At 55.7% G+C, this 26,070-nt stretch overlaps 1 protein-coding gene across 10 annotated transcripts in view; it reads right to left on the bottom strand.

Annotated features, from left to right (window-relative positions):
- Positions 1-1,060: 1,060 nt before the first annotated feature.
- Positions 1,061-26,070, bottom strand: part of CELF5 (CUGBP Elav-like family member 5) — a 45,056-nt gene continuing 20,046 nt past the window's right edge. Inside the window, exons 3-13 of one of the 10 annotated variants that reach the window (XM_065873189.1) lie at positions 15,081-15,135; positions 14,579-14,583; positions 13,118-13,265; positions 11,557-11,636; positions 9,778-9,924; positions 8,880-9,021; positions 8,649-8,795; positions 7,076-7,159; positions 6,360-6,443; positions 3,656-3,739; positions 1,061-1,188 (exon numbers count right to left, since the gene is read on the bottom strand). In XM_065873189.1, coding sequence (XP_065729261.1) covers positions 1,061-1,188; positions 3,656-3,739; positions 6,360-6,443; positions 7,076-7,159; positions 8,649-8,795; positions 8,880-9,021; positions 9,778-9,924; positions 11,557-11,636; positions 13,118-13,265; positions 14,579-14,583; positions 15,081-15,135 — 1,104 coding nt within the window. Of the gene's footprint in view, positions 1,189-3,595; positions 3,740-6,359; positions 6,444-7,075; positions 7,160-8,648; positions 8,796-8,879; positions 9,022-9,777; positions 9,925-11,556; positions 11,637-13,117; positions 13,266-14,578; positions 14,584-15,080; positions 15,136-26,070 lie in introns of all 10 variants that reach the window. The other 9 variants (XM_065873190.1, XM_065873187.1, XM_065873193.1 and 6 more) reach the window with 9 other exon arrangements.

The following is a 26,070-nucleotide window of genomic DNA, read 5'->3' as shown; positions in this document are numbered from 1 at the left end:
GGAAACAGTGTCTGGCGCACAGTAGGTGCTTAGTGAGGATTTGCCGTCAGCATGTTCAAAGCACGCCGATATCCTGTTGTTGGCCTCTGGTGGCGGATTTCCGCGAGCGCGCCCCCGACGACCCACGACCCGGTGACGGAACACCCTCGAATCTGTGGGTGCTGCCCCGGCAGGGTCTGGGAGCAGCCCCTCACTGAGCACCTGCTTCGCACCAGACCCCAGAGGAGCCTCTGTGATGATGATGGCGACGGCGGTTAAGAGGAAAATATCAAAAAGACTTATCCAGAGCTTTCCAGGTGGCTGGTCCTGGGCTCAGCCGGGAAAACACCGAGTGCCCTGTGAATCCGCCCCACGACCCCTGGAGGAGGCCACAGGCACGGGCCCATTTCACAGATGAGGCTTGTCAAGGCTTGGGCTCACTTATAAGTTTCCCCATTGGCCCCTGAGGCTCACGGCTCATTCCCCAAAGAAGCGATGAGTTGACACAGGTGTTCACTCTGATGGCACAAACACTCTTGGGGATTTGCTCATTTGTTCGAGGGGATTTCCGACACACACACCCCGCCGCATGCTGTCGGGTGGGGCAAATATTCCACTCTCCCATCAACCCACTGGGTATGAATTATGCCAAATGAAGAGCTCCCAGAGGGGCCCAGCTGAGGGAACAGATTCTTAGGACAGGACAGAAACACCTCCCCAGAGCCCGCCCCCACCCCAGACCAAGCCCCATCTCTCAGGTGAACTTCTTTTCATCCTTCAAAGCCTTCTCCAGGAAGGATTCCCTAACTACCCTCCCCAACCCCATCCTACTGCTCCGGTTCCAGCCCTGACCACGGGGGTGGGGGGTGGGGGGGGATTGGGGGTGTCTTCGTCCAGCTCTGTCCCCGTCAACCAAACCTGGGGGCTCCTTGTAGCCTCTTGCAGCATCCCCCCAGCCTCGGGAGGGCTTGGAGAATGAGGAGGGGGTGCGGACAAGACCGGGGTGGGGGCGGGAGCAGGGGCGGGGCCGCCTGGCGGCTCACCTGGGCCAAGCCCGCAGCCTCGGGGCGCTGTGGGCCGGTCAGTAGGGGTGTCCCGGATCTTTGGGCCGCTTCAGCTGCACTTTGAGCCTCTTCATGCCGATCTGAAAGCCGTTCATGGCCTGGATGGCGGCCTGCGCGCTGGCCGGGTTGTCAAAGCTCACGAAGCCTGCGGAGACCGGGGTGGACCCACGATGGAGGGCAACGCGGGCGTCCTCTGCTCGCTCCAGCGCTGCAGCCCTGGCTGCCCGGCTCGCGGGGTCCTGGGGGCGGGGGTGTGCGCTCGCAGGGGCAGACGGCCCAGGGAGGAGTGAGGGCTTCGCAGAGCACACACAGCAGCCCTGGCCTGGTTCTGACACGCGCTGGGCTTGCGTGCCTGCGGGACGGGGCGCTCACTCCTCACCTGGGGTCTGCTCTGCTGAGACTTCCCAACTGACGTGGGGGACAGGCTGGCTCTCTGGGGGCCCCGGGAGGGCCATGTTCTCCCTCCCCAGACCCCATGCCTGCCTCCTTCGAGGCTCTGGATGCCCACCCTGTGCCTCCTCTGAGATCTCTATCCATCAAGGGTCTTGTCTGCCCATGTGACTGTGTCTGTCTGTCTGTCCTTGTCTGTTTCTCTGTTTCTCTCTTTGTGTGTGTGTGTGTGTGTGTGTGTGTGTGTGTGTGTGTGTGTGTGTGTCTTTGTGTTTCTTCTCTCTGTTCCTCCCTTTCTGTCTCTTCTCTTTTGGTCTCTGTCTCTCTTTCCAGTCCCAGACCCCCCCTCACCCTGGGCCATCAGAAACACTCCAGCATTCCCCCACCCCCGCCTTAAGCTTCCACCAGCATGACACCCTCCACCTGGCCCTACTCCTGCCCCTCACATGTTGGTCCTCACAGACTTCCTGGGGGACTGTGCAGAGACCACAGGGGCTGGGGAGGTCCTCCAGGGGGAGAGGACTGCATGTGCGGGCATTTGGGGGCAGGATACCTGAGCTCCATGGGAGAGGCTGGGTGGGAGGTCATGCAGAGAGATGGTGGGGTCAGGGCTGAGGGGTCTGGCTGAGGCCCATGGGAAGCCATAGGGGAATCTGGAGCTGGGGTGGGTGGATGTATTCACACCACCCACACCTCCCATTACATAGAGGAGGAAACTGAGGCTCAGAGAAGGCATGTGACCCCCTGACTGCTGAATGTGACAGAGTAGGTTTTCCTCCAGAAATTTCCTTCTTCTTCCTGGAAGCAGGATGTAGAGGAGGGAGCCTGGGCACTGGAGGGGGGGTGGTGTCCCTAACTTGCTGTGTGACCTCAAGCATGTCGCTTGACCATTCTGTGCCTCTCTTTCCTCCCCATGTAAATTGGGATAATTCTTCCCTTTTATGGTTGGATAATGAGTATATACAGGAGGTGCTTAATAAATAGTCAAAAGTCGACCCTTCCAAGAGGACAGGGTGGGTTCAGAGCCCAGATTTTGGAGTCAAACAGACTGGTTCTAACCTAGGTTCTGCCTCTTTGCTGCCGTGTGACTTTGGACAAGTTACGTGCCTCTCTGAGCCTTAATGTCCTCTGTTTCTGGGGACAAGGAAGTCCTCCCCACAGCCCACAAGGCCCTGCACGACCTGCCCTGTCCCCTCCCTGCCCTCCCCTCCTCCCTCTCTCCCCCTTGCTCACTCTGCTGCAGCCACACGGGCCTCCTCGCTGTTGCTCCAACATGCCAGGCACTGTCCTGCCCCAGGGCCTTTGCACATGTGGTTCCCTCTGCCTAGAACACTCTTCTCCAAGACACCCCATGGCTGGCTCCTCATCATTCAGGTCTCAGTTGAAGTGTTGCCTCCTCCTTATCAGTCTGTATTTTCTTACCAGTTTTATTTTTGTCTATACCATTTATAACTCCCTGGCCTATATCCTATATTTGTTAATTTCCATCTCCTCCCCCTGGACCTGTGCTTTCCAATTTGGTTGGCAGCCACTGGCCATGGGTGGTTATTTCAACTGAAATTCATTAAAATTAAGTAAAATAAAAAATTCAGTCCTTTGGTCACACTGGCCACATTTCAAGCGCTCAGCAACCACATGGGGTGGTCGGCTCAGACAGCAGAGATGTAGAGCATTTCTATCATCGGAGAAAGTTCTACAGGCAGAGTGGCAAGACTGTGAGCTTTCAGGGCAGGGATTTTTGTTGGCTTCTTGCACTGCTGTGTGCCAGGCACAATGCTGAGCGGTGGCACACAGTAGGTGTACCATATGTCTATTTGTTGATGAATAAATGAACAAAGGAGTCTTAGAAATGCTGCATGGTGAGTGCTTGGCACACAGTAGGTGCTTAATAAGTGTTTACTTTGATTATAAATGTGATTCTTTTTCTTTTCTTTTCTTTTTTGGCCACACCGCTTGGCTTATGGGATCTTAATTCCCCCACCAGGGATTGAATCCGGCCCTTGGCAGTGAGAGTACGGAGTCCTAACCACTGGACCTCCAGGGATTCTTTTGGACCAGACCTGTCTCATGGCTGACCACACCCTCCCAACCCCCATTCCAGGGCGAGGGGCGCATGGGACAGGGCTGGCAAGCAGGAAGGGGCACCCGCAGCAGGGACTCACCAAAACATTTGCTCTGGTTGGTGGCCCGATCCATAAACACCTTGGAGGAGATGATATTGCCGAAGGGCAGGAACATCTGCGTCAGCTCCGTGTCTCCAAACTCCTGGGGGAGGTGGTAGATAAACAGGTTACAGCCTTCGGGACCTGTAGGTGGGGGAGAGAAAGACATAAAGCCCCCAAGGAGAGGAGGCGGACCCCCGGGGGAGGGGCACGGGTCCGGAGCCCACATCTGACATCTCCAGCTGTTGGGAGAGGGGTGCCCCGTGACACTCAGAAAGAAGAGGCATGGAAGTGGCAGGAAGGGGAGGCCGGGAGCCCTAATCCCTTGTCTATAAAATCCCACACTCAAACACTCCAAACCTCTAATGATCCTCAGGCCCCAGAGAACTTATAAAATTCGTATGATCCCTACCCTCCACAACTGAGATAAATTCTTCCATCCCAGACCCCAGATAATCCAAAAATCCCATACAACCCCAACCCCGGAAAATCCCGAAGCCTCAAACTCCTGGTCATTTATAGAAATCAGATGAACTGGGCGTAGGGTATACGGACACTCTGTACTGTCTTTGCAATAACTCCATAATTCTAAAACTGGTTTTAAAATGAAATATGCCTTTTTGAAAGTCTGATGATCACAGAATAAAATCAGACTAGTAATTGCCTGGTCCTAAACCCCAAATATCCAGATATTTTTCAAAGCCTTGGATAACCCTCCAAACCTTGGATAATTTTCAAAACCTTGGATAATTTCAAAAATGATGCAAAAATAAAATCAAGTAAAATAGAGATTATTCTCTAGTCCCGAACCCCAGATATCCTGAAACCACCGGTAATTTTTAAATGATATGCTATACCAACCAGAAATAATTTTTTAAAGCACAGCTAACCCTCAGAATCATCCCCTCCCCCAGTAATCCCCAGTCATGGCTCATATAAGAACCATAAATAATAATAGCATTTTAAAATCTTGATTATCCAAAGTCATCAACAGTCCTCAAACCTACCTCTAATCCAAAACCTACAGACAACCTTCTCCCAGGTCCCCCCCCAAAAAGGTAGCCCTCAAACCACCGAGAATCCCCCCACCCTCACAATGAATATTCCCCACCCCAGAAAATACAAAATCCAAGATTACACATTCACATCCACATCCACCCTTATCTTCCTGATGGGGACCACAGTGCTGCCAACATGCTTCTTGTTGCTGTCGTTGTTGTTGTTGTTTGTTTTTGTTTGTTTGTTTGGCCGTGCCCCGAGATTTGTGGGATCTTAGTTCCTCGACCAGGGATTGAACCTAGGGCCACGGCGGTGAAAGCGCCGAATCCTAACCACTGGACCTCCAGGGAATTCCCTGACATGCTTGTTTTTAAAATGCAAGTGTGTTCCCATACAACTGATATGTTATGGAACAGTTTTGAGCAAACAAGAATTTTGTGTTTGTCTGTGTGCTATCTCATCTCCAAGAAACACTAGGTGAATGCAGAAAACCACACGCAGCTGCACCGAACCTCATAAGAAAGCAAAATGTGTGTGTGCGTGCGCGCGCGCACGCATACACACACACACACACACACACACAGCTTCAACATCCAACTTTCTCAGTTCTCCTAGCATGTTATGCGCAGGGCCCATCCCCGTCTGGGGTTCCGACTCTCCGTCTGATTTCAGACAAGCCTTTCCATCACTTCAAGGTAACTCACATGCTGCAACCCCTCGGATGCCACTTCCCCCTGCAAACTTGCGGTCTTTTCCAAGATAAAGTACCAAATTTATTGTCCTCTTCGGGTATCTCTAAACTATCTAACACGCGTAAAACTGTGCTACTGTTTTCATTAGCATCTTATCTTTTTTCTTTTTTGGCACCTCACGGCCAACGTTTCTGAATGCTGTACCACGACCGCATTTCCCCCACGAGCCTTGTAGTTGGTGTTGTGAGGTTCTGCAAACTGAGGTGACTTTCCAGAAAGCATACATCCTGTTACAGCAGCACGGACTGCATCGGGACCAGCTTTTCTCCACTGCACCCTGCCAATGTTCCCCTTCCTGCAGGCCCAGGGCAAGGGAGAAATTGAACAGAGCCTCACAGAAATCAGTCTGCGGGCCAGGCCACCCGCAAGCTTCCCAGGTCGTGGGGCGATTTGGGGCTTTTCTGGTTGGTTGCCTCTCCCCAGCCCCCGCTCCCACCCCCACTAGATGGATGAAGGAGAGGAAGGGCCTCCCTGGCTGAGTGCCCACCATGTGTCAGGAACCGCCGCTGCTTACTCCACAGCAAGGGGAGTAAGGTGGTCGCCTGAGTGGCAGATGAGGAAACTGAGGCCCGGAGCAGTGAGGTGCCTTCCTTATGACGCTCACAAGTCAGAACTGCGTGGATTTGAATCCCGGTCCTCCGACTCCAGAATCTAACTCCTCGCCCCCTTGACTTTACTGAGGAAGCCTCATTTGCCCCGAGATACCTCACCATGCCACCCCCTAAATTCTCTCCAAAAAATTTCAGAGAATCATCCCGTTCTGGGTCACTGCTATCCCTACTGGGTCGGGACTAGCCCCATTCCCACTTTCCGGAGGAGGAGACTGAGGCTCAGAGAGGAAGAGTCAGTCGCCCCCCCAAACACCCATGGGCTACGCCGGGGCTTGAACCCAGGTATGTCCGGACCCCAGGCCGAGCGGTTCCCCGAGGCCAGGCCGAGCCGGGGGTCCTGGAGGTGGAGGGGGGCGGTCAAAGGGCGGGGCTGGCGCCCAGGGGAGGTCGCGGCCCCCTCACCTTCTCGCTGCTGCTGCTGCAGGAGGGGCGGCGGCTGGGGGACGCTGTGCGCGATGGGCGTGATGGCCGCGGTGGGATACATGGCTGCAGAGACCGGGAGCGAGACACAGGGCGGAGCGGGCGTGAGGCCAGTGGGCAGCCGGTGCGCGTGGGGGCGGGGCTAAGACGTGAGGGGCGGGGTCACAGCTGAGGGTGGGGCCAAGACCGGGTCTAGGGAAGGCGGAGGGGTGTGGTCACATGGGAGAGACGGTCTGAGGGCAAGGCCAAGGACCCGTCTAGGGAAGAAGAAGGGGGCGTGGTCATATTCGAGGACGGGTCTGGGAGGGGCGTGGTCGCATTGGAGGGAGGGGCCAAGGCAACAGGGAAGAGCAGAGTGGGCGTGGCCCTGGCTGAGGGCGGGGCCAAGGCAGCCTTTAGGAAGACAAGCCAGAGATCCGAGCGAGGCCCTGGCAGAGGCGGGGTCAGTCTGGGCAGGACATGAGGGGCGGTACCAAAGGCAGGTTATGAGGGGCAGGGCCAAATGTTGAAGAGAGGCGGGGCGTGGGGGAGGCCAAGAACTGGGATTGGGCCCAAAGTAGGAGGCACAGGCAGAAGAGGGAAGGTAGGATGAGAGGACGGCTCTGAGGGCAGGGACCATAGCTAGGTGTGGCTAGGGGCGTGGCGTGGCTAGCCCAGGTAGGACGCCGGGGGCCGAGGGGCAGGGTCACGCGCGGGGCGGGGCCGCGCTGCCTCCCTACCTGTGTACTGCTGTACTCCGGAGAAGGCGGGATGAAGGGTCTCGGCCACCGTCGGGCTCTGAGCTGCGGGGCAGACGGAGGGGCTGAGTGGGGCGGGGGCAGCAGAAGTCGTCCATCCACCCCGCAACACCCACCCCCAGCTTCACTTCTGCATAAACGTTTCACAGGTATGGAAACATTTTACAGGTGGGGAAACCAGCTGGCATAGGGCCGCTCAGGTAGGAAATGACAGAAGCCAAACTCGAATCCAGGTTTCTCAGACTCCAGAGAGGTTTAACAATCAACCCCAACTCTCTGTCCCCATCCTGACCCCTCTTGGTCCTCTCTTTTATTCTCTGGATTCTCCAGGACTCCAGGTCTCTGCTTTTGATCACCACCCACCCCCATCCCTTCCCTTTATCCCTCCCCACACCTTGATCATCAGACACCCTATGGATCCCCTACGTGGCTGTGACCTTCCGACGGTCCCTAGGGGAGGACACAGGGGTAGGGGAGAGCTTGTCTAGGCAACCAGAGCTGGAGAGTCTGGGGAAAATTGAGCAAAAAGATCTTGAATGGAGAGAGGTTGCTAGAAGATGGGGTGGTGATGGGGGAGAGGTAAGACAGTAAAGAGGTCGCATGAACGAATTACTTTATAGTGATGGAACAGTTCTGTATGTAGATTGTGGTGGTGGTTACATGAAACTATACCTGTGATAAAATGACATAGAACCATGCACACACACACACACACACACACACAAGTGCCTGTAAGTAGTGAAGTCTGAGTAGGCTCTCCAACTCCCGTTGAGTTCATTGTACTGTACCAATGTCAGTTTCCTAGTTTTGACAACATACTGTGGTTACATAAGACGTTAGCATCCAGGGACGCTGGGTGAGGGGTACCAGTACCTCTCTATATTATTTTTGAAACTCCCCGTGAGCGCCAATCATTGCAAGGTAAGAATAAACAAATTCTCAGCGGTGGAAACGCAGATGACATACTTCACCTAAGCAAGGTGTGGGAAGATGTTTGCCTTGAAATTATGGTATAGGGTAGAGGAAGGTGAGACCTCTGCTTCAGGAGGGCAGAGCCCAGCCCAACAAATCAGTGCATGGCCAATATTGAATTAATGAATTAATGAGTGAATGAATGAATATGGGCACTGATATTTTCCCAAATGGTAACGATTACTAATGAAGATTGATGGTGCCATTCTTGGTACCAGGTGACGCGTTAGCATTTTACAGACTGATTGCCTCGTCAGTGCAATCTCATGAGATGACTGATGTTATCCGCCCCATTTCCCAGATGAGTAAAATGAGGCTCAGAGACTTAAAGAAACCTCCCAGGGCCACTGAACTGGAATTCGAACCCAGAAAGGTCTGGATGCAAAGTTTCTATGTTTAACCTCTTTCTCTGTGCCCACAGCTAGTATCTGTTCACCTGAGACTCCCTTTGTCCTGCCCCTTTGTTCCCTGGACACCAAGGCATAGGGACTCATGCTTGTCCCGGGGACACCCTCCCTGCCTCCTACCACTCTCCTCGGCCCCCGGGGACCACCCGAGTTACCTGGGTAGGGCACAAGGCCATTGGCATATACGGTTTCTAGGGCGGGGTGCCCGCCAGGGAAGGGCACAACACCTGCGAAGCCATTGGTGATTGGAGCCACAAGGCCGGGCACGGCGGTGGTGCCGAGCAGCGGGGGCGAGTGCAGTCCTGGGGAGCGGAAGAGCGTCACGGGGAGCCTGATCCTGGCCCCGGCCCTGCCCACCCATCCATGGGTCCCTGGCGGACTCTCACCAGAGGCAGGGGCGATGGGTGTGGCGGGCAGCCCGTTAAGGCTGACGGCGCCAATCTGCTGGATGTGGCAGGGTGAGAAGGCCACGCCGGGGCTCAGGTAGCTGCCTGAGGTGGACAGGACCGTTGTCTGCTGCTGCATGAGCTGGGGGTGGAGAGGGAGTCAACGTGCACAGTCAAAGTGGCACCTGACCTGAGATCACGGCTCATGAGGTGGGGGGCGGGTCCTCCAGGAACTAGGGGGTCAGGCCGGGTATCTTGGCTCAGGTCGGGGTCAGGGATCAGTTAGGAATTGGGGCTCAGCCTGGCATTAAGTCTCAGTGTAGGATCAGGGCCTAGACTAGGTTCCAGGCTCCTTTAGGAATGAGAGCTCAGCCAGGGATTAGGGCTCAGTCTAAGATCAGGACTCAGTCTGGGACCAGGGCTCAGCCAATGTTGAACTCACTCAGGGCTGGGTCTCAGCTTGGAGTCAGCCAGGAGGTTTAGCTAGAATTCAGGCTAATCTAGATTTGGGGAACAGCTAGGATCTGGGGGTCAACTCAAGGTTGGATCTTCATTTGATGTTCACACCGGGTGAGGGTTCAGGCTGGATGTAGGGGTTGAGTCTGGTGTCCTGTCAGTCCAGAGCTGGGGCTCAGCTTGGGCTCGGAGCATAGTCCATGGTTGGGGGCTCAGCTGGGGTTGGGGTCAGGAAGCGGCCTGGATTTGGGGACTCAGCCACCGCCAGAATAAGGCCCTGAGTCAGAAAGACTGGGCCAGAGAAACAGAAAGATGGGCAAAGAGGCAGAAGCCCTAGACCGAGAATAGATGGAGAAAGAGAGTGAGACAGACTGAGCCAGATCCCCAGAGAAGTCTCAGAAGCCCTGCTGGAGACAGAAGTGTGTCTGCTGGGGTCACTCACAGCCTGGGCGTAGGCACTGTAGGGGCTGAAGGGCAGGGTGAGGGACGGCGTCAGGATGCCCAGCTGGCCCACCATCTGCTGCATGCGCCGCAGCGTCCGCTCCTTGTCCGTGTCAGCAAACTTGACCACCAGGCTGGAGGAGGCACCCTGCAGGGGCAGCCGCAAGCAGGGAGAGAAAGAAGGGGGGACGTAGCCGGGACTCTGGGGTCCCTTACGAGGGGTGTAGGGGTGTGGATAGCAGCAGCTGTCAGCCCCACCCTCGAAGTCCCAGGTGCCACAGTGAGGACAGTCTGGAGATCAGCATCCCAGGTCTCGCACTTGACCCTGCAGCCCCCTCGTGCGCACAAGTGGGGCGTCCAGGCGCGGGGGGCTGCATCTGGGGCATAGTGAGGACCCTGACTGTCAACCACACTCTCAAGATGGGTGGAGAATCCAACTGCTGGAGGGGAACAATGGGGGCCCGCATGGGGGACCCTATAGCTGTCACCCATACCTGAGAACAGGTAAGGCTCCAACCATCAGAGAGGTTGAATACCTCCTCTGATGGAGAGCTCACTCCCTGCGCCGCCCACCAGCTCCATCACTGGACAGCTCGGAGCAGGAGAAAGCCTGACCTTCAGATGAGCTGACTCCTGCCCCTCTAAGGATTAAAACTGATGCCTGAGGACCCAGAGAGCAATAGAAGGAAGGATCTGAGACTGCCCTGCTCTTCACACCCATTTCCCAGAACAACAGAGAGTGGGTCCCCAAGGCCTGTCTTCCCCGTGGCAGATTTGGACATTTATGTACAGTGATGGTGGCTCCCAGGGCCACTTTCCTTGGAGGCAGGGCCACCCCCAACACCTGTGTGGTCCCCTCCAGCCTCTCACTGCTGCAGGCCCACAGGCTCCCGGCTCCAGACTCGTCCCCACTCTGGCCCCACGGGGACATTTCCAAATGACCTGGTCCCTTCCCTCTGGGGCCCCCCATCACCCTAGGAGGAACCCCACACTTCTCAGCCTTGAACTGCAGGCCCCTCCAGCCCCATCTCTCCCTGCTCCTCTGGGGCTCACACACATTTGCACACACTTACACATGCATTCCGCCCACACACTCACCATTGACACACACACATGCATACACTCCCAAATACGTGCACATATACTCACACACTCACGTGCACAGTCACACATGTACACACGTGACCGCCTACATTCACATGCATGCTCACTCCTCCACACACAGACATCTGCCTTCACACTCCTACAGATGTACACACGTGCACTAGCTCCCCCCACGTCACCCACACACTCGCACATAAACATACATGTGCACTCAGATACATGCTTGCACACGTGTGCTCACACGAACACACCCACTCAACACACGTGTGCATGTGCAGCCACACGTGTACACGTGTGTATGCACCAGCGCACACGTGCACACGTATCCATACCCATTACACACACCTCGTATGCACACTGACACCCACCTACTCACAATCACACACAGACACGCACACGTGCACACACCAACACACACACTGGCCTGCGCGTACTCGCGTACGGGCAGCCACGTGCTGGCAGGACATCCATACACACTCCACACTTACTTGCAGGCTCACACACACAATCACACACATACACCCACCCATACCACCATCAGAGATTGCGCCTCTTCTCCCCACCATGACCTCTCTGAAGAAGGGCCAGGGGCTACCAGATGGCTGGGATGGTAAGGCCGGGCCCCCTTGCTCCTTTCCCACCCCTACTCCCATCGCCCAGGGCAACTCCGACTCACCGGCATGGTCTGGCTGCCATGCAGGGCGTGGATGGCCGCCTGAGCCTCCGTATGGGAGGAGAACTTCACGAAGGCACAGCCTGCTCCGAGAGAAGGGGAACGGGTGAGAGGCCACAGGAGAGGGGCTGACAGCCCTGCACGGCCGGTCAGCGTGGACACAGGCAGCCCAAAAGTCGGACATCCGAGAGACAGCCAGCCATTTGTTCAGACAGACAGCTGGACAAGGAAGGATCAGACAGTAAGACAAGCACACAGCCAGCCAGCCAGACAGCGGTTTGTCCAAGACCTCATCAGAGGGTGTGAGGAGGTGCACAGGTGGAGAGGCAGGCCCTGCCCATTAGAACAAGTGAAGGGGATGGGCTTAGAGAACGCCCACTAGCCACCAATGCCACGAGATCCAGAGCTGTAATCAGATACGCAGAATTAGAGTGACAAACCATCAGACACAGACACAGAGAGATGCAGTCCTGTGGGCACACTCAGACCCAGACAGATACGCCCATGTGGCCAGAGTTGGATAGATGGGGATGAAAAGTCACCAGGCAAGGGGAGAATCAGGTGGACAGACAACCAGAGACCACCAGACACAGGCGAATCCAGACAGACGGTCATAGGCTACAGTTCCAGACAGAGAGAGGGCTATGGAAGAGCCAGGCAGATTTGGGGTAAGGGGGGTGAAAATGTTCCGGGACTAGATAGTGGTGACAGTGGCACAGTTTTGTGAATTTTGTGAAGCACTTCACTGCACACTTTAAAAGGGTGAATTTTACAGTATGTGATCATATCTCAATTACAAGAAAAGAGTCAGGCAAATAAACAGTCAGGGACCATCAGATACATTCAGTCCCAGTAAGATAAAGTCGCCAGGGCAGAGAGAGGCAAACTGAGACTCAGTCCCAGACAGATGAACCTCAACACGTAGAATCAGGTAGACAGAGACCACCAGGCACATGGATACCCAAACAGAAATAGCCATTTGGACACTCAGAAAGAGTGTCAGAGACTAAGAGACACAGGCGGAGTGATACTCAACCCTAGGTACATGCAGTAAGGTGAGTAGACCGGAAAACAAGTTTCTGGAGATCATTAAACAATCATTCCTGCATGGTACAACCATACAGGAACGGTGGAGCAAGTAGGATCAGGCACAGGACATAGGCAAATCCAGATGGCAACAGCCCCATGGACAGAGTCAGGTAGAGACAGGCAGCCCCAGACGGACACGAGCACACGGGTAAGACCGCGTAGGACTGGACAGTCTCTGCTCGCCCCGCCCCCCGGAGCCGGCCCCGCCCTCCCATGTGCCGCTTCCGCCACCTGAGCGAGCCCCACCCTCTTGTGTACCTAGCGGGGCCCCATACCTTAGCGGGGCCCCATCCCTCCAGCCCGCTCTCCACGTGCTAGGCCCCGCCCACTATGGGCCAGCCCCGCCCCACGATCCCGGCCCCGCCCCCTGGATCCCGCCGCGCTCTCCTGTGCCTGCTCCGCCCCGCCCCATCCTTCCAGCCCCGCCCTCCCACAGCCCCGCCCCCAGCAGCCAGCCCCGCGCACGGCCCATCACCTTTGCTGCTGCCGTCGGGCCCCCGGAGCACGGTGCACTCGTCTATGACCCCGAAGGGCTGGAACAGCCGCAGCACGTCCTCCTCTGACTGCTGCTTGTTCAGCATCCCCACAAACAGCTTCCGGTCCCCTGTGGGCGGAGACACCACCTCAGCCGAGTCCTAGGCTCCGGGAATTTTCTCCGTCCATCCAGCAGAGAGTGGAGGTAGCAGGGCGTGGAACAGGGCGCCTGGACCCCCACAGGGCCCTCTTCTGCGCGTGTGAGGAGGACACAGCCACGCGCTTTCCCTGCCTGGGTCTCTCCACCTTTCCACGTGCCTGCGAGGTCCCACCTCATGGAGTGCCCCCTGCCTGGAATGCCTCTCTGTCCAACTGCTTCCACCCTCTGGGCAAAACGGCCTCTCCCTCCTATGCACTCAGAGTCCACACAGAGTACCAGGGTTAGGAACTGCCTTGCCTGGCCCGGGTCCATGTCTCTCTGTCTGTCTGCCATCTAGATTTTCCAGGCTGGGGTGAGCGCTGAGGGCCCCTGCATCCTCACAGTGCCCAGCAGAGCTCCCCGCCCAACCTTGCCAGGGCTCAGGAGGGGCCAAGCAATCAACGTCTATTGAATGAATGAACAGTGTGTGGGCACAAGACCAGGTGCTTGGGGAGCCTGGGGTTGGCTTGGGGCCTGGCTGCAGGCCTGGCTGGGACCTGCCCAACTCTAAGGCCAGCGGCCAGTCTGGACCAGCCTCTCCCATGTGAGGTACCAGAACTCTGTCCCCCACTCCCCCTGGGGGAATTGCGCTGCTCCCCTGTAATCAGGAACGCGGCAGCTTCCTCTTCCAGGAAGGGTGAGTTTGGTTACTATGGAAACCCGTTCTCTGGCAGCTGTCACTCATAGGGGTGGGAGGGAGGGAGAGACGTATGAGGGAGAGAGAGAGGGACAGGGAGAGACTGAGAGACAGAGACAGGCAAAGAGAGACAGTAAGAGGCAAAGAGAGATACACAGAGAAGCACAAAGAGAACCAGAGAGATAGGAGGAGAGAAAAAGATTAGGAGAGAGAAACAGAGATGGAGGGAGAGGGAGAGAAGGAGAGAGAGAATGAGAGACAGAGAGACAGAGATGAAAACATGCAGATCCCCCCACTCTAGTCCCTGACCCACAGTGGAAGCCAGGCTGGAGAGTGTGAAAACAGGCTCCCATTCCCGATGGGCTTTACCAGGATCCTACACATACACAGAGGTCCTAACAGCCCTACCCCCTACAGCACCTCCAAGGCTGGCTGCTCTCCCTCAGCCCCCCATCCACCTGAGATGGGGAGGGGGGTCAAAAATATCCAAGAATGACTAGCCTTGGATCCCACTGGGGACAGCCAAGCATCTCCCCATGGGCACACAGCCACCCAGAGGTCCAGCCTAATGCAGACACAGGGCCCAGCCTGCACACCCACGCGCCCAGCCGGGAACAGTCAAGCACACACGCTTGAACATATACACCCACGCAAAGCCCAGGCACGCAGATGTGCACACAGTCAGGCAGGCACCCCCACTGCACCTGCCAGAAACACACATGCACTTGTGCACACACTCGCATACATCTGCGCACAGCCGTGCCCAGGAAGGCATGCTCATATACACACACCTGCACTTGCTCAGACATGCAAACATGCACATACACGCAGAGCCCAGAAACCAATCCATAGTCCTTCAGGGACCCCATCCCCTCTGCGTCTGAAGATCCCCATTATTGCACCCTGAGACGAGTGGGGTATTTCAAGTTCTAGGGGAAAGCAGCAGGACCTGGCCACACCTCCCACTGCTGGGCCTGTGGCCCTGTGGTTAGGAGGAGGGGACACGGCCTCCCTACTCTCCCACCCCACCCCAGCCTGGGCCTCTGCCTCTCCCACCACCTTTGTGCAAGGATTTCCCTCCTCCCATTCCTCTGCCAACCCGCAGCCTGGTGGCCACGGAGAGATGACAACTACCTCCTCGGCTTTCGCTGTCCGCAGGCTTCACCTGGATTGGCCGTGCCATCTGTGGAGAGAGGGGGGAGGGAGGTCAAGGTGGGCAGTGGGGGTAGCATGGGTGGGAGCTTCACCTGATCTCTGCTGGGCACTCCTGTCCACCTCCCCAGCCTCAGCATCCCACCAACCTCTGGCAGCAACCAGCACCTCAGTCACACCAAGTGACACATGGTCCCACCTACAGGGCTTTGCTCTTGCTGCCTGGAAAACTCCCACTTTGCCTTCAAAGCCCAGTAACAATAACCCTTCATCCAGGGAGTCTTCTTGCCTCCCCAAATGTGATAGATGGTTTGCAAAGATGGCCCAACTCCTGCAGTCCCTGTATGTGATGTGATTTTGTGGTTCCTCTCATCAAGAACTGGAGTCTATTTCCCCACCTTTTGCTTTTGGACTTGGCCATGCGACTTGCTCTGACCAAGAGAATGTGGTGGAAGTGAAGCTGTGAGAGTTCCAAGCCTTGCCCTCAAGAGAAGTTGCCTTTTTGGAGCCATGGAGGTTGCCAGGTGGACAAATCCAGGTGAGTTACTGGAAGACGGGACATCTCATGCACAGAGATGCCCTGCTGACACACAACGCATGGGAGTCCTGGCTCAGCTAGCCTCAGTCGAGCCCCAGTTGACTGCAACTGCATGAATGACTCAGGACAAACCAGTAGAACTGCCCAGCTAAGCCCAGCCTGAGCTTGTTAACCAACAGAATCATGAACAAATAAAATGGTTGGGGCAGTTTATTACTCAGCAGTAGCTGACTGATACACCAAGGCAGCTCCCTGAGCCTCGAGTGGGGGGAACTGTCATACTTCAGTGGACTGGCCTGCAATCTGGACTTATTGTTCTGGACTCTGTCCCCCACTCTCAGCACTGAAAATGGAAGAAACCAGTGAACTGTTCAGTGGAAGAAATCCTTCTCTAACCCCCACTCCTGCAATTTACCCAGCCAGGGGTATCAGCTAATGCGAGTATTTCAGAACAGATTTGAGGGATGTGGGGTTGGGTGGCATTTGCTTCTCTGTTGATTCTAGGACAGAATCTTCCTCCCAACCTGGTGTCTCTGGTGAACTCCTACTCATCCTTCAAAACCCAGCTCAAAAGTCCCCATGCAGGCAAACCTTCCACCTTTTTGGGTCCCTTCCTCCCTCTGCCTCAGGGCAGGAAGTGTCTATGTGTTGCTCTGTTTCCCTCCAGACTGAGACCATAACATCATAACCCCGCCCCTCAGGGCAGGGTACGGGAGAGAATCAGAGGAGTTTGCTGAACTGAACTGGCCAGAAGGAAGTGGCCAACACCCATCAGCATAGAAAGGCACCTGGTCCCTCTGCACCAGGCCTGGGGTTGGAACAAGTGCTGGTCCTAGCCCCCCTCCCAGGTCAGACAGTCTCGGAGTAGATCCCCACAGCCATTCAGAGGTGCTTGATAAACATGTTTTTAAATCACAGTGCAGCTGCCCAGCAAGCTTTCAGAAAGATGCACAATTTTTACGCTCTTTTACAGATGTCAAAATCAAGGCCTGGAGAGGTCATTTTTCTGCTTCCCTTCCCCTCGGTGAGCCCCTCCCGCTCTGATACCCTCCCTCTTTCTGAGTGTGTGTCTGGGGCACATATGGGCCTCCTCAATGTGAACACAGCCTTGGGAGCCCCAGACCAGAGAGGCTTCTGTTTTCCCCACTTGGCCCCCACTTCCCCCAGCCCAATCTTCCTGCCACCCAGCCACACCCTCAGAGGAACCCTGACCACCTGGGAAAGGCCAAACCACATCCCCCTTCCCCCACCATACACACACACACACACATACACACACACACACACACACACACACACATCCTGGGCCGTCTTCACCTGGGTGCCACACCCCTCTAGCTGGAGGCGGGAGGGGAGATTATTTCAACCGATGGGACCAGTTTCTGGACTGAGGGCAGACTGAGGTGGTGAAGGGAGGTGGAGGGGATGGGGCACCTGGGCTCCAGCCTCCCTTTCCCCCACCCCTCTCACCCGCCTCCGCTGGCCCTCACCTCCCCCCCCCCCACCCCCAGCACCTTGGACAGATGAGGATGGGGTTGCCATGGCAACGCTGATTCACCACACGGAAGCTGGCAATTGTTGTTGCCATGGAAACCGCCTCTTAGGGGCGAGCCCAGCTCCTGCCTTGCACAAAAGAGATATTTAAATATAATCTTCTGGAGATGGATGAGCCGAGGGAGGGAGCGAGGGAGGGGGACCACAGGGAGGGAACATGCCCCCATCACGGCATCCTCCATCCCCACCCCATTCTCGCGGCCTGGCTACCTGCTTCCCATCTCCCCCACCCGCTGCAGAGCCTGGGACCTTCCGCCTCCGACTGGGAGGCCTCTTTCCCCTCCTGGGTCAGGTCGGCGGGGGGGTGGGGGCGGTGGTCCTGGTCTGGCTCTGAGAAGCCAGGTGGGCAGCCCCTTCCTCTCTAGTCACCCCCTCGAAAGCCGAGGCTGTGAGGCCCGGCCATCCACACCCCGCGGACCCGCGCCTCGCCTTACCCACCGGCCTGCAGACGCGCGCCAGGCTGGCATCCATGTGCCGCCTCCCGCCCGGCTGGCCCTGGGCGCACGGGCGCGCACACGCCGCACGCACACTCGGGCTCCGGGCTCCGCGCCTCGTTCTCCGTGCCCAACGCCCAGGCGATCCGCCCGCCAGAGGCCGGGCCCTGCGCGCGCTGCCCGCCCAAGCCGGGAGGAGGCGTGCCAGGGGAGAGCTGGGTCTCCCCCCCACCCCAACCCGCCCATCTGGCTCTGCCCACCTCCTTCCGGCTCCCTCTCTCCATCTGTCCCACTGAGGTCTTTGCCGAGTGCCCTTCCTCCCTCCTCCACCTTCTCTGGCTCCCCATCACCGCACCCTTTCCCTGCCCCCTCCCTTCCTCTTTTCACTTATTCAACAACATTCCCCTGTGCCTCATGCTGAGTAATTCCGCACCCTCAGGGAGCACTCCACTAGTCTGGCAGAGGGGGAAACAGGGGCATATGCAGACACTTCCAGACTCATGGGGTCAGGGTTGGGGCAGAGGGAAGGATCAAGTGCTGGGAGACCTAGACCTAGAACAATGAAGAGCCAAAGGCTATCATCCTGGGGGTGCACTGAAGATGGAAAATCTGCAGTGGGTTTTGAAGTATGGATAGGAGTTGGTGGTGGGGCGGGGGGAGCATGTTGGAGCCATACCTATGTCCACTGATTCGTTTAATCTCCAAACAACTTTATGAGATGGGAACATGCCCCTTTTACAGATAGCAAATCAGAAAGAGAGAGGAGAAAATCAGAAGCAGGGGTCAGACCTACTGCCAGTTTCCTCAGGGGCCTCTGAGGACACAGCCATTCCTCCAGCCAAGGATCAGGTGGGATAGGGCTCTGGGTGGGCATACGTTAAGTGGCTGGAATCCAGTTCTTGCTCTGCCACCTATCTTTTGCTGAGTGACTTCAATCAAGCCATACACCACTGGGAAAACAGGGTCCCGTATGTCTGACCTGTGTGTATTACAGATGGGGAAACTGAGGCCACTGTGGGGAGGGACTGCCGGAAGATTCTTCGGTAGACAGGCTGGGGCCCAAAATATTCTCCTGGATTTGCAAAGCTACACCTTTAGATGTGGGGGCCCAGGGAAAGCCCCAACTGGGTGGTTTCTGGATGGTGCGGAGGGGAAGGAAGCAAAGTGGACCCCTATCTGGGCCGCCCGGGCTACCATTTCAGCCTCTTCCTCTCCCACTCGAGCCCCAGCCCAACCTCCAGACCAAGCCCCTCTCCTGGTCTAGATTCTGCCTTGGCTCCCTATTGCCCTTGAGGTAGAGTGCCAGTTCCTCATCCTGGCATTCGAGGCACCTTTACTGCTCAGTCCCAGCCATTCCGGCCCCCTCCTCCTCCCACACCCCGAGGACACAGGGCTGGAATACGTCCCTGTACACCCCATCCTCGCCCCACAAGCCCCTTGAATGCCACCTACCCCCGAAGCCTTCCCCTCCATCCCCATCTGCTTTGGTTGCTTTGCCCAGGCATTGCCTTGATGGTGACACATCCCCCAACACACACACCGTCCCTCTTTGGAATGAACTCCTGAAGTCATGGCTGGGGGCTCTGGGAACTCCTCCCCAGAAAGACCCAGCATAGGGTCCACAAATGACAACTGAGATGAAACAAGACGAGACCTATGGTTTCCAGACTCCCGTCCTGTGGGCAAGAGTGAGGCAGGCGTGCTGGGCACAGTGCCCTGCACGGGAAGTAACCCAAGAGCTTGTGCCAGGCATGTCTGCATTGTCCCCATTTCACGGGAGGAAACAGGCTCGGCAAGAGACATGACTGGCCAGAGTCCCACAGCTCGACTTGCCTGGGACCCTGCGTTCATTCACTCAGCATCTATTTGCCAAGTGTGTGCTCAGCATCTGGCCTGTGTCACCTCAAAGGACCCTCAAAACACTCCGCAAACCCACTTTACAGACTAGGATACTGAGGTCTGGGGAAGCCAAATCATGAGACATTCGGCACTTTGGGGCCCCCCCGCCCATTCTCAGGGTTGGCTTGACTCTGAGCTGAGTCATGGGATGTGGGGGTGGATCGTGCAAAGGGACCACCTCAGAGACCCCTGTGTGCACAGAAGGGGCTTCAGGAGGGGCCTGTGGGGGGACTCATAGCTGGACAAACTCATCCTTTTCCAGGGTGCTCAGATGAGCAGCAGGGCGGCCGCCAGGTCTGGGGCATCCCTCACCCACCAAGGCCTTCACAAAGAAAGAGATGGAATTGCCTCACATGGCCCAGCCCCTCACCGTCCAAGAGGCAGGATCTGGACCTGTTGCCTGTTGTTGATGGGGGTGAGGGTGTGAGGAGGGGAGGGGGGGATCCCTTCCATCCGCAGGAACCCCGTCCTGGGGTTTGACAGCCAGCAAAGAACTCCTGCGGGAATCAGAGACATCTGCCCAGCGTGGATTCCAGGGTCCTGCGGTCCATTCTGGGTTCTATTCTGGGATTCTGTTATTCAATGTAGGATCCTATTCCAGAGTGCTGAGATTTGATTAAACTGCGTCCCCCACGGACGCTGCTGTCATACTCGAGGAGAGAACTGGAAGTGGGAGTGGGTGGGTCACTCGCTGCAGAAAGCAGCATTATGGGGGTTGGGGACCTGGGCTCTGCCAGGGCACGGAGAGAGGCACCGAGCCGGCAAACGACGGGGACCACTCCCCCCCTGGGTCATCAAGAGACAGAAAAACAGAAGTGTCCGCTTTATACGACTCCTCCAACACACACGCACACACACACGGGGACAGGAGAGATGGTGGCTGTCCGTCTCTAGCGCCGCAACCCAGCCCCGGCCGCGCCGCAACCCAGCCCCGGCCTCCCCGCCCCCCGACTCCCGAGAGGTGCGCGCGCGGGTGTGCGCGGAGACGTGAGCCCGCGGGGTGGGCTTTCTCTTGAAGCCGCCGAGGCTCCATCCTCTGGCGGAGACGCCTGGGAGGGGGCTCGGACGCCTGTGCTCAGCTGCCGCTGACAGGCAAGGGGGTCTCGTGCGCAGTAGCCCCCATGCCTCCTCGTGCGATCAGCAAGCCAGCCTCCAGCGCTTGTTCTGAAAGGCTGATTCCATTTCTGCGGGTGTTCTCAGGCAGGGAGGCTCACCCCCCAAATCAGCTTCTTCGCTCATCAGAATTGGAAGATACGCGTACTCAGGGATCGGAACTCCTGGGTATGCACCTGACCCAAACGTGGCACGTGTTCACCAAAGACAAAACACCGGCAATGATCTCTATGCCTTAAGAGCAAAACTAGAAACAACCCAAATGCCCACCAGCAGGAGAGTGGACGAAAAAATGGTGTGTCGCAGCCATGGAATACCACACAGCGATGACAAAGTGCAAAGCGCTGAGGCGTGATATTGAATCTCACGGGCGCGGTACCAGAAGAAAAGCAGGGGTTGGTTACCGTAAAAGTCAGGGCAGCAGCTCCTCCAACAGAAGAGAGGGGCTTGGGCTTGGGGACGTGGGACGGGGTGGTGTCCAGGGTGCCAACTGTGTAGAGGTAACAGGGTGCTTGCTTTTTAATCAGTTGGGTTGCATGCACTTTTCTCTAAGTATGCAGTATTTTTCAAATTTTAAGAAAAAAAATTTTAAGCCAGGCTCTACTCCCACAGAATGCTGCCCCAGTCAGGAGGTGGCCCCCAGGGGCCCCTCCGTCCCCAGGGTCCAGCCCCAAGCCACCTCCTTCTTCTTTATCAAACATCAGCCCGCACCTCCAGGGAGGAAGGGGGCCAGCTTTGCAGGAACTGAGCCAGAGAAGCCAGAGGCTCAAGGTCTGTGGAGCTGGGTGGGTGGAGCTGCAGTCCTCACTCTGCTGGGTGACGTCAAACAAGTCCCTTCCTCTCTCTCACCACAGTCTCCCCACCTTTCAAATGGGGTGAGCAGCAGCCCTGGTGCTCCCCTGACATGGCAGATGGATGAGGTGCCCCGGCAGTGCTGGGAAACAGTGATAACCCTGGGGAAACTGAGGCCCAAGAAGAGAAGGGCATTGCTTGAGGCTCCTCACCCATCCCCAACTGTCAGCAGGTGTCAAAGAGAGACGGGGAACTCCCTAGCCTAGATGTATGATGACTCTGCACCATGCTCCTGGTTCTAGAACATTGTAGCCTGCACTGTCTAATATGGTAGCTGACTCCCAGCCTAGAACATTCTAGGTCTGCACTGTCTAACATGGTAGCCGACCCCAAGTCTAGAACATTCCAGGTCTGCACTGTCTAATATGGTGGCTGAGCCCTGGTCTGGAACGTTCTGGGTCTGGGCTCTCCAAAACAGTAGTTGATCCCTGATCTAGAATATTCTAGATTTGCACTGTCCAGTACGGTAGCCCTTAGCCACATGTAGACATTGGAAGTTTAAATTTACATCTATTAAAATTAAATAACATTAAAACTTCAGTTCCTGTGTCACTCTTGCCCCTTTTTAAGGGCTCCATAGCCACACGGAGCTAGTGGCCACCCTATTGGACAGCACAGAGAGAACACTTCCACCTTCAAGTTCTGTTGGACAGCAATGGTCTATAATGGGGATTGGCAAACTACAGCGCTATTTGGGCCCCCAATCTGTTGTTGTCAATAAAGTTTTACTGGCACACAGCCATGCCCATTTGTTCACTTGTCATCTGTTACTGTTTAACACTTTGAGTAGATGTGACAGAGGCTGTATGGCCGGCAAAGCCATACATTTCTGCTTTACAGAAAAAGCTGGCTGACCCTTGGCCTGGAACATTTTAGAACTATGCCATCCACTAGAGCAGCCGACAGCTACATGTGGCTACTGAGCGCTTGAAATGTGGCTTGTGTGACCGAGAAACGGAACTGTGTTTAATTGTGTTCAGTTAAAATTAATATAGGACTTCCCTGGTGGCGCAGTGGTTAAGAATCTGCCTGCCAATGCAGGGGACACGGGTTCCATCCCTGCTCCGGGAAGATCCCACATGCCGCGGAGCAACTAAGCCCATGTGCCAGAACTACAGAGCCTGCGCTCTAGAGCCCGCGAGCCACAACTACTGAAGCCCACACACCTAGAGCCCGAGCTCCGCAACAAGAGAAGCCACCGCAATGAGAAGCCCGCGCACTGCAACGAAGAGTAGCCCCCGCTCGCCGCAGCTAGAGAAAGCTGGCGTGCAGCAACGAAGACCCAACGCAGCCAAAAATAAATAAATAAATTTATTTTTTTTTAAAAATTAATATAAAGGTAAATCTAAGTCTAAAACCTGATACTAGCCAACTTCATTCTTGGAAAACCTTTACATATGTTTAGGACAATTTGGGCAAGTGAATCTACTTTTTCAACTGTCAATTTTATAAAATGCAAATCCAGATCGAGCATCTCTGATAACCACTGAGTGTCCCACTTGAGATGGACTAGAAGTGTGCAATCCACACACCGGATTTTGCAACACTTAGGATGAAAAAAAGGAATGTGAACTATCTCGTTAATACGTTTTACGTGGGCTCTACTGACTGCCTCTTGATAGGATTTTGGAGATAGTGGGTTAAAATAAAAGATAGCATTAAAATTTATTTCAACTGTTTCTTTTCACTCACTAAATGATGCTCCTAGAAAAATCTAAATGCTATACATGGCTTGCATTCTATTTCTATTAGCACCGTTCTAGAACATTAACCAGCTCCTTATTCTCCTAAACAGGGTTTCTCAGCCTCAGCACTGTTGATTTGGGGCTGGGTAATTCTCCATCATGGCGGGCCGTCCTGTGCACTGTAGGGTTTGGAGCGGCATCCTCTGGCCTCTACCCACAAGATGCCAGCAGCATCTCCCGGTCATGACAACCACAAATGTCCCCAGACATTGCCCAGTGTCCCTGGGGGCAGTAAACTTGTTCGTCAGGCTCTCACATGTCCTTGCACTCAGCAGGCCAGGCATGTTCCTGCTTCCAAGTCTTGGTATACCCCGTGCTCACACCACCCCCATCTGCCACAATCCTCCCCATTGCTCAAGACTCAGATCAAATGCATCCCCCTCCAAGAAGCCACCCTGTTTGCCCTCCGCGAGGCCATCAACGCAGGTCACCTGGTTCTCCTTTGAGATGCTGCCCACAGTGACCCTTATATCTGGCTCTTCATTTTGTGGTCACCCCTTGTAGTGAGTTGAATGGCCGTCCTCCCTAAAAATATGTCCAAGTCCTAACCCCTGGAATCTGTGAGTGGGAACTAATTGGAAAAGGCATCTTTAGAGATGTAATTAAGTGATAGATCTGGACACGAGGTCATCCTGGATTTAGGTGAGCCTTAAATCCAATGACTGGTGTCCTCATAAGAGAAAGGCAGAGGGGCTTCCCTGGTGGCACAGCGGTTAAGAATCCGCCTGCCAATGCACGGGACACAGGTTCAAGCCCTGGTCCGGGAAGATCCCACATGCCGCAGAACAACTAAGCCCGTGCGCCACAACTACTGAGCCTGCGCTCTAGAGGCCGTGCTCCGCAACAAGAGAAGCCACTGGACTGAGAAGCCCACGCACCGCAACAAAGCGTAGCCCTTGCTTGCCGCAACTAGAGAAAGCCCGCACGCAGCAACAAAGACCCAACACAGCCAAAAATAAATACATTTATTTAAAAACAAAGAGAGAGAGAGAAAGGTACAGACTTCCGTGATGGCGCAGTGGTTAAGAATCTGCCTGCCAATGCAGGGGACACGGGTTCCATCCCTGGTCCGGGAAGATCCCACATGCCGAGGAGCAACTAAGCCCATGTGCCACAACTACTGAGCCTGCGCTCTAGAGCCCGCGAGCCACAACTACTAAGCCCGCGTGCCTAGAGCCCATGCTCTGCAACAAGAGAAGCCACCACAATGAGAAGCTCACGCACCGCAACAAAGTGTAGGCCCTGCTCGCCGCAACTAGAGAAAGCCCACATGCAGCAACAAAGACGGAGCGCAGCCAAAAATAATAAAAATAAAATTAATTAATTTAAAAAACAAAGACTCCTCGCTCCCAATGCAGGGGGCCCGGCTCCGATCCCTGGTCAGGGAACTAGATCCCACATGCATGCCGCAACTAAGAGTTTGCATGCCACAACTAAGGAGCCAGTGAGCCGCAACTAAGACCCGGCGCAACCAATGAATAAATAAATAAATATTTTTTAAAAAGAGAGAGAGAGAGAGAGAGAAAGGCAGAGGGAGGTGGGAGAGCTGAAGACACAGAGAAGGAGGCCATGTGATGACAGAGGCAGGGGTTGGAGGGATGCGTCTACAAGCCAAGGATTGCCAGCGACCACCAGAAGCTGGGAGACAGCCTGGGATAGAATCTCCCTGAGAGCCTGCAGAGGGAGGGCAGCCCTGCTGACAACTGGATCTTGGACTCTGGCTCCTGGAACTGGGAGACTGTAAGTTTCTGTTGCTTTAATACACCCACTTTGTGGTGCCTTGTTAGAGTGGCCCTAGGAGACATCTACACCCCCGGATTTACTCCCATCCTGAAAGTCAGGGTCTGCCCTCAAGGGACCCCCAATCTAGGGGGAGACATAGGTAGACGCAGTCACCCCCAGCCCCGAGGGGTCAGGGATAAGCAGAGGGAGGAGATAACAGGGGTCGCCTTGAAAGCAGCGTAGAGATTCTCCAGGTAGGAAGGCAGTTTCCCACACGTTCTCCACCCGACCTAGAGGTTGGTGTTCTTTCTGGGTCCTTAGTATCTGGAGAGTGAGGAATTTCTAGGAACTAGGGGCTGTCAGAGATGGGGTCTGCAGTCAGACCATGAAGGTCATATCCCTGTTCTGCTGCTTGCTGGCTGCCAGAACTTGGACAAATCCACTACCAAACTTTGTCCCTCCAAGGTGTCCCTCCCCAAGGCCCCCTGGCTCCTGGCAAGTTGCCAGGATAGAATATGGCAGAAATGAGAGTGTGTCATTCTGAAAGGAAGCCATAAAAGGCGCCGTGGCTTCCTCCTGGCTCTCGCCTGCTCCGATCACGTGCCCTGGGGGAAGCCAGCAGCCCTGTTGTGAGGCCCCTCCCTCAAGCAGCAGGCACCAGGGAGATGCCCACGGGGAGAGACGCTGAGGCCTCCAGCCAACAGTCGAGCTCTCGCTGACAACTTCACTGCCACCTCAGGAGAGACCCCAAAGCCAGGACCACGCAGCAAACTCACGCCCCAATTCCTGACCCGTGGCAACTGTGAGATAACAAATGCTGATTTTTTTTTTTTTTTTGCGGTACGCGGGCCTCTCACTGTTGTGGCCCCTCCCGTTGCAGAGCACAGGCTCCGGACGCACAGGCTCAGCGGCCGTGGCCCACGGGCCCAGCCGCTCCGCGGCATGTGGGATCTTCCCGGACCGGGGCATGAACCCACGTCCCCTGCATTGGCAGGCGGACTCTCAACCACTGCGCCACCAGGGAAGCCCAAATGCTGATTTTTTGAACCCACTAAGTTGAGCAGTAATTTGTGGTGCATCAGGAGATAACTAATACAGTCCGCAGAACT

This window comes from Phocoena phocoena, chromosome 3, assembly GCF_963924675.1.
Source record: "Phocoena phocoena chromosome 3, mPhoPho1.1, whole genome shotgun sequence".
In the NCBI taxonomy this organism is placed as follows: Eukaryota; Metazoa; Chordata; class Mammalia; order Artiodactyla; family Phocoenidae; genus Phocoena; species Phocoena phocoena.
Note: the sequence above shows the minus strand (reverse complement) of the source record. Positions and strands in the feature narration are given on the sequence as shown.